This window comes from Euprymna scolopes, chromosome 35 (assembly GCF_053919585.1).
Source record: "Euprymna scolopes isolate OS-2025 chromosome 35, ASM5391958v1, whole genome shotgun sequence".
NCBI classification, from domain to species: domain Eukaryota; kingdom Metazoa; phylum Mollusca; class Cephalopoda; order Sepiida; family Sepiolidae; genus Euprymna; species Euprymna scolopes.
Window position 1 is genome coordinate 10447703 of NC_136516.1, and position 8416 is coordinate 10456118.

Sequence of the window (8416 nt, forward strand, 5' to 3'; positions counted from 1 at the left end):
GAATTATGTTACATTCCCTTGCGTAGAGATACAGCAAATTAGCTGGAACCTTCGAGAACACCTCTATATAAGGATTTGACTGACAAAATACAAACAGTCCAGGTTTCAGTTCTACAAGTAACCATCACCGCTGCCTGTGCTCTTTACATCCACCGGATTCCGTCTATTTAGACATAATTCCACAAAATCAAATCAGTTTATTCCAGTTTATTTCCCCAAGACTGGATGTCAGGATAACTCCGCCACTGTGAGGCGTTAAAATCCCCCCCCCCCGTCTTGAATTTGCGCGCCACGCACATGAAACTTAATTCTCATCATGGAAAATTACCACATCGAACGAGAATTAATTCTTTTAAACAATGTTATTTCGAACTACTGTTTTCTTATGTGATGAATACACACACACACACACACACACACATTTCGTTTTGATGCTTTAATGACTGTTTTTCTCTCAGAAAATAATCGCATTAATTTCAAGCCACGTGTGACACTTTGTTCATAAAAATCAGTAATTTTAAACTCCATGCTATTCTCACGAAATTCTCATTTAGCTAATCCTGCATAATGAAACTCCACACAAGAAAACACTTGCGTTGGAACGATTTGAATTAATATTCCTAAGACGTAAATAAATGTCGTTTATTTCATATTAATACAGTGATTTCGAGTTCTTTGTTAAGGTGTCGTTATTTTCCGGAGTTATTTCTATTTTTTTTTATTTTTATTTTATTTTATGTAAGTGAGGGTGTGATCTGGTGACATCTTTCTATTAATCGGCGATCTCGTTAAATTTACCTTTAACTGCCCTGCAGGAGCAGTATCAGAATTTTTGTAGGAATTTTGACACCCCTAACACGAAACTGCGAATACAATATAAAAATCTCGTAATTTCTCTGTTAAAAGTGGGTTATTTATTTTCTTTATGGATTATACTTCCAAAATAAACTATTACAGTTGTTTTAAAAGTAATAGAAATATTTTTTTTTTTAAAACAGTAATGAATTTTCCGAACTCAATATTTTTCAATTTTTAAACTTTAAAAATCTATCAAAATTTTTCTATTGATTCTATTTTTACGATATTTTCAGGGTCAATGTGAAATTTTATGTTCTTTCCAATAAACCAAATATAATATTTTAGACAAACGTTTTTTTTTTTAATTCACGCCCCCCCCCAAGTGTCACCCGTTTTGAAATGTCTATTAAAAAGTAAATAATTAATTTATGTCGCACAAATTGAAGAGAAAAGGTCAATAAATAATATATTCAAATTTAAAACAAAAAAACAAAAAATCGCTTTTTTAGAAATTTACCTGTAAAGTCCGAAGTTTAAAACCTTATTTTATAAGAACACATTGTTTTGTTTTTTTGTCTTTTTTTGTCTTTTTTTTTTTTTTTTAATGAAACCTTGGTCCTTGCTCCTTTAATTGAAAAAATAATTAGGGCTTGAATTACATTTTTCGAGGAGTTATAAGCTTGAAAAGACAGGGGGTCGAATAATTCACGCCTCTCATTTTGAAATGTCTATTAAAAAGTAAATAATTAATTATGTCGGGGAGTTTTATATATCACAAATTGAAGAGAAAAGGTCAATAAATAATATATTCAAATTTAAAACAACAAAAAAAAAATCCCTTTTTTAGAAATTTACCTGTAAAGTCCGAAGTTTAAAACCTTTTTTTTTTAAAAAAAAACACATTGTTTTTTTTTGTTTTTGTTTTTTTTAATAAAACCTTGGTCCTTGCTCCTTTAATTGAAAAAAAAATTAGGGCTTTACTTACATTTTTCGAGGAGTTATAAGCTTGGAAAGATGGGGTGGAATTATTCACTATTTTCACGAAATTTCTGACACTGCAGACCCTCTACTACTTTCGACTTCAAGAGATTCCTACACCTGCAACCGCGGTCCTAAAAGTTGATAGATTTCGTTTATGAATTGGTGGACACCGACTCACACCCTTACAATTTAGTGACTTCCGATCAGTTCCTATAATTGGTAACCTCTCTAATGCGTGAGTTACTATAGGTGAAATAGTCTTTCTAGAACGAGGGCATTTCTAGGATTTTGTCTTAAACCAAAATACCCTTTTGTGAGTGAAAACTGACCTCGTAAAGTGAACGGACAAGCATTAAGCAAATAGGCCATATCTGTCTATGAGAGACTTACATTTATGAATTTTTCACCTTGAGTGTCATTTTCACAACGTTTCGGTCGATATAACCTCCCACCTTCTTCATGTGTATCGTGTCGAACTCGGGAATGTTTCTGTAGAACTCGAGAATTTGGATGCAAGGGCCCGTGGCGCAGTAGTTAGAATACTTGGAAAAATCAATTGTAAAAAATAATATTCTCTTGAAGGGCCAATTCTCTGTGTGGGCGACCGAAAACTACAATTGCGAGAATTACTTAGGACTTGTATCCAGTCATGGCTGACTGAACAAGAGCATGCTACTCCCGTGAAGTAAATAGAGGGTTCCATTCGAAATTCCGCCCAAATTCCCGAGTTCGACAGAAACATTCCAGAGTTCGACAAGTTACACATTAAGAAGGTTGGAGGTTACATCGACCGAAACGTTGAGAAAATGACACTCAAGATGAGAACAGTAGTTCGATGAATCTGAATAATACGTATGAGTGGCTTGCTTTTTTTATTTTTATTTTTTTTTTAGGTCGGTCTGTCACGCTTCATATAGTCTATCATTCTTATATAAAACGCATAGATTAAATAATGAGCGCAAATAGAGAACACAGCGGCTTGCTTTCGAGGATAAAGTTTTACCCTTTGACCTTACACTGTCAGCTGTAAATATGGGTTATTATTATTCAGAATTTAACCAAATTAAAAAAAATAATAATACAAAAATATATTTATGGTGTACGTACCACTACCAGTGACGGAACGAAACAGTCATATTCCAAAAATCGCGTAAATTGATTAAGCATTATTTATACATAGAAAATCATTTTGATACGATTTTTAGCAGTTAATAGTGTATCGTAAGCATTAAAGGGCTGATTTTTCAATCTTAGTAGTTCCAATTCAGTTGTCTCCCCGTATTAAATATGGCGGATCAAAACACAGTCTCGCTTCCTCATAAAATTTGTGTTTCCTTTTTTTTAAAACTTAATGTTAGTATTGTAGTTCTAGATTTGTTTTAGGGGGGAAAATAGTAAACTGAACCCCCACGCTAAAATCTAATATGTGTGTATGCTACAGAAGAACATCGGTACCGTCGGTTTCAAATCCACAAAAACCCCTCTCTCTCTCTCTCTCTCTCTCTCTCTCTCTCTCTCTCTCTCTCTCGCTCTCTCTCTATTTGACGCGTAATTGCACGGAAAAATAAAATGTTATTTCTATCTGTACTGTTGAAAGCGGGGTGAGGGGCAGACGAAGAAAACTTGGCATTGTTTTTATTTTATTTTATTAAAAAAATATTGTACAAAAATTAAAAAAAGATAAGCAATAATATCTGATCGCTGATTCAAGTAAAAACACAAAAAACGAAAGAAATGTTTTGTTTTTTATTTTCTTGGGGGGGGGGGGGCTTCTACAGAATTTGAACCGAATTGATTATTATTATTATTATTATTATTATTATTATTATTATTATTATTATTATTAAATCTAGCGATTTGTTCGGCAAAAGTCGGTTCAAAATCTGTCCAAGCACTTTTTGGGATGCTTGTTAAGATAGAATCGACAGATCGATTTTTTTGTTTTGTTGTAATCAAAAAAAAAAAAACAATATTGAGTATTTATCATGTCGAAAATAGCAATATACCCAAAAATTAAGAAAATGTATCGGGTAGAAAGTTAGTTGCAGTAAAAGTAATTTTTTTACGGAAAATTGGGTAAAATTGCATTATTGCTTTAAAGTAGACAGTGAAAAGATTACACAGGGGACATAACTCGGGATGCAAAATTTAGATTAAACCGTAATGGCTTCCGATATTTGTAGCATTTTTTTATAACTAAAAACCACCATAGCAGTTGTTTTACTAGTTGAATTTTCGTAATTTTTGGATATATTACCGTTTTCGACATGAGAATTAAGTACATAATATTGTTTTTGCTTAAAACGAGATATTAAAAAAAAAAAAATGATTTGTCGACTCTATCTTAACAAGCACCATTTCTTTTTGCGTCAAATAATTTGGAAAGGCACAATTAAAAGGTTGGAGATGATGAACGAAGTAGCAAATACGAAAGGCCAGGAGTAGCACTACACACTTTTCACGTTACATCAACAGAGCAAAATATAACAGAAGCTGCCTAATCTTTTCTACAGCGGGGGCGCGTTTCAAACTCCATGTTTTCCTTCCCTTCTCTTGAGCAAACAAACCACAAATACTTGATCGTTACCCACGATTAATTCAAGCCAGAAACAAATTACTTTCTAATACAGTTTCAAAATAAAGGCTGTAGAACCACTTTTCGGAATTTCGAAATGGTCACGAAATATGATTTCAACAGATGTAAGCCATTTTAATCCATTTTTGGTAATAAATACATAAAAACATGGCTGACATGTGTTATACTTCGTGACCGTTTAAAATTTAATGGACTGGACAGATGTCGATTAAAATGGGAGAATTTTGTACTTCGCCGAAGTACTACTTCGGCAGTTTACGGACTGTGCTATTTTATTTATTTATTTTAGATAGGATTTTTAAGTTAAATTAAATTTTTACGGTATTTTTGTTTTATTAAATTATGTGAGAGTACAGAATAGTTAACAATATCCAACCGACCCCATGTTAAAAATAGTTTTAATAACGTCATCATTTTGGCACGGTCCATATTCTGTTATAAATGTCGAAAATGTTATTATTAATAGCTTAAAGTGGCTCATTTGTTTAGTGTAGTTAGTGATGTTACCGTGCTATTTTTTAAAAATAGTATTTAAGCTGAATTCAAGTTTCATGATATCTCTTTTTATTAAATTGTTAGGTGGAAATACAGAATAGTTACAAAACACCCTCCCCATGTTAAATAATGACTTTCAAAATAATAACGTTATTATTTCAGCCCGGTAACACATTGTGATTCTTCGATATTGGGAAGTAATTTTGAAGCCTTTAAGATGTCGATGAAAAACGTAGTCTCTGACTCAAGTTCAAAGGATTTAATTTTTACAATTAAAGTTGGAATAGAATAGTTGAGTGTTACTGTTTGTAGTGCCTTTGCGCGATACCACGGAAGGTAAACAAGAATTTTCGAACGCACCCCTGTCATATCAAAGACTACACAAAAAAAAAAATTGTTCACTAGTGGTGTCACCAATATAAAAGAAAGCGCATTAAACGAAGCAGGTGAGGTTGAGGTTATACGATAACAACGAACTTAACTTATGTTGTATATAATTCCGTTTCGATTTTAAATGTAACTCGAATATTTGAAATAAGAACCAATGTCCATTTTTAACCGTTTCATTTTTTCATTTTTTTTTTTTTTTTTCATTTAAAAAAAATAAAGATATAACCTTTTCTTCTTTCTTGGTTAAAACAAAATAAATAAATAAATAAATAAAGTTGTGTATGCTTTTAGTTTTTTTTCTTTTTTTGTTTTTTGTTTTTTTCACCCTTTCGTTTTTTTTTCTCGTCCAATTTTTATGATGCGGGTGATAGGTGACATACCTGGACAAAGAAAGAGACACGAATGGCTCATCTCAAATATAGAGAAGCAATGGAATGCCGCTCCGATGGGGGAGGTAGAAAAAGAAAAAAAAAAAAGGAAAAAGAGCGGGGGTGGAAACAGGACTAAAGCTAATAAGCGAGGGGCAATAAGTGAGAGACAGAAGGGGGGGGGGAGACAGAGGGGAGAGCGCACGCGCGTACGTGCGGACTTTTCAAGAAAGCGGAAAACGGAAAGCACGCAGACGCGCGCAAGCTCCCCCCACCCCCCACAAAAGGCAAATGAATGAACAAAAAAAAAAAAAAAAAAAATGAGAGCCCCAACTGGTCAATTCTTACCGTCTATTTGTCCTGGATCACTCGCAATACTCGATGACATGGAAGCAGCCAGCTTGATTAGTTTTGCGACGAGGAAGAGAATCCAGACATTGCAAGATTGGAAATTCTTATTATTCCTGTTTCCTTCCGTAAAGCAGCCAACGGCGCCGTGTGTATTAATACAGCACGAAATACCTTCTGTGTGCTTCCCCAGTGACGATTAGCACGAACGCACGAATGACGTCAACGTAGCAGACAAACTGGAATGTCGGGCTTGATACGCCATAGTAGTATCTTATGTAAAAGGGGGAGACAACTGCTAAGTGATTACCTCCCTTGAAACAGTAGCCCAAGCGGTGCTACTATAGGTCTTTTAAACCAACGCATTTCAAGTGAAAACGTTATCATGTATTTACGTGTTATGACGAAAATTAGTATAAGTTCAAAAACTTTTGACAAAATTATCAAGTATAAAAATAACTACAATTATAAATAGAATTTATCGAGTTTTATCGTATGTTTTAATTGCGGAAGAGTTTTGCGACCAATTCTGTATGTCAAACAAGGGAGATAACCCTTGACTCGAATTGACTTTAAGAGTACGCCATTTGTTAAGCCAATGTATTGCAGAACAACGTAATTATAGATGAATTTTTGTGAAAAAAATACATCTACCAGATCATTTTTTTTTTTTTGTAATTATTGGAATTTATATATTAATTTCGCCATGACACGTAAGTACATAATCTTTTCACGTGAAATGCATTGCTTTAAAAGATCACCAATTTAAACAACCAGCGCTCAAGCAGATATGTGATAGCTGACACAAGGTCAGTTGGATGTGAGGCGGACCATTATTTACTTTCATCCCACCACAGGAAGATGTGACACAAGGTTAGGAAAATTGGGAAAAGTGAAGAAGGAGCATTCTGGCCATTTAAGAATTGCCTGTTCAGTCCCGTCAGCATTCCACTGTAAGGAGTAAACCTACTGTCCTCAAAAGACGAGAGGCAGTGGCCTGGCATGGTGGACCACTTAGGACTACACAGGACGTCACTATCAGCACAAGAACCTCATATACTGTTGCGAACATTCTCTATGATATGCCACTCCAACTAAAAAACTACTTTTTGCATTCATTTATTTCAGCCACTAAATGCAAGGATCTATTCAATTTGAATGTGTCTCCGGTATAGCCCTTTTTTCTTTTTATTTATTTATTTACTAGCAAGGTGACCAGACGTTGCCTGGGATTGAATGATGATCAACAAACGTTTCACACTCCTATATTTTTTTATTGCCATTGGAGCTGATGAAATCGCTAATTTTTCAAGCAAATTGATTGATTGCCTGCTCTAGTTGGGGACCCATCACAGTGCAGCTGTAAAAATCTTAATATACCTCCCCGCAATGACTTAGTCCACAGTACATTGTAGTCTACATTGCACTGTAGAGAACCTTCTGTTGATTTTATAAAATTAATTTTTATATATAACTAGCCTGGGTGCCCGGCATTGCCCGGGTGTTTGGAGGTGTGTGTTGAACAAAAAAATAAAATGTGGTAGTAGGCAGGCAGGCTCGAACCCGTACTGCAAAGAAGGAAAAGAACATGAAAAAAGAACGTGCCGTCTTTGCTATTGCGCCTATTGCCAAACCGGAAGTGGCGAAGGTTTAAATTAAGGCGAGTCAATCGAATGGAGGGGATGACTTTCGAAAATATTCGGCAAAAAAAGCAACCCCTCCCTGTAGAAAAGTGCCCTGTTGAGGATGAAGGAATTAATGGTTTTAGCCAATTTTTCGATATTTGTCATCAAGAGGGCCGAGCTTCAAAACACTACTGATCTTGTGAAAATCCGTCGCCTCTGTCAAAAGTTTTTGCGAGACATACATATATACAGACATACATACATACATTTAAACAGGTGAGATTTATATTATAGACTAGCGGGGGGGGGGGGGTACCCGGCGTTGCCCGGTTGTTTGTAGGTGTGTGTATGGGGGGTAATTAATAACCCTGCTTAAATATTATAAAAAAGACGATGTAAAAAAAACAAAAACAAAACCAAAACAGAAAAAAATGGCATAAATAAACCTGTGTATGGGGGAGGGGTAAACTAAAGAATAAGCGAAGTAATAAAAAAAACGTTGCCCGGGTGTTTAAAGGTGTAAAAGAAAAAAAAAATAGTATTGGTCGGGAAGAGGGATTGAACCCGGAAAGCCTTGATGGCGCGGAGGTGGAGACCAAGGCTAACAACTTAACCGTCTCGGCCACGAATGAGAGTAATTTATTAGCTGTTAAGTTAAGGCTTATAAAGCTAGTAAAAGAGGTTTGATTGACAGGAAGACGCTAAATGAGGTCATCACGCGATCGTTATTTTTAGTTTTCACTTTCCCCAGATGATGGTGGGGAGGGGGGGAAAAGCAGCGCGAAAGCCGAGAACACAACGTTTTAATTTCACTG

At 35.0% G+C, this 8416-nt stretch overlaps 1 protein-coding gene across 3 annotated transcripts in view; it reads right to left on the reverse strand.

The window, feature by feature from the left end:
- Positions 1–6264, reverse strand: part of LOC145259677 (uncharacterized) — a 184486-nt gene extending 178222 nt beyond the window's left edge. For 2 of the 3 annotated variants that reach the window (XM_080117337.1, XM_080117336.1), the window contains exon 1: positions 5977–6264. In XM_080117337.1, coding sequence (XP_079973463.1) covers positions 5977–6016 — 40 coding nt within the window. In that variant the 5' untranslated portion in view covers positions 6017–6264. Of the gene's footprint in view, positions 1–5640; positions 5750–5976 lie in introns of those variants that run through there. The other variant, XM_080117338.1, reaches the window with a different exon arrangement.
- Positions 6265–8416: the final 2152 nt, after the last annotated feature.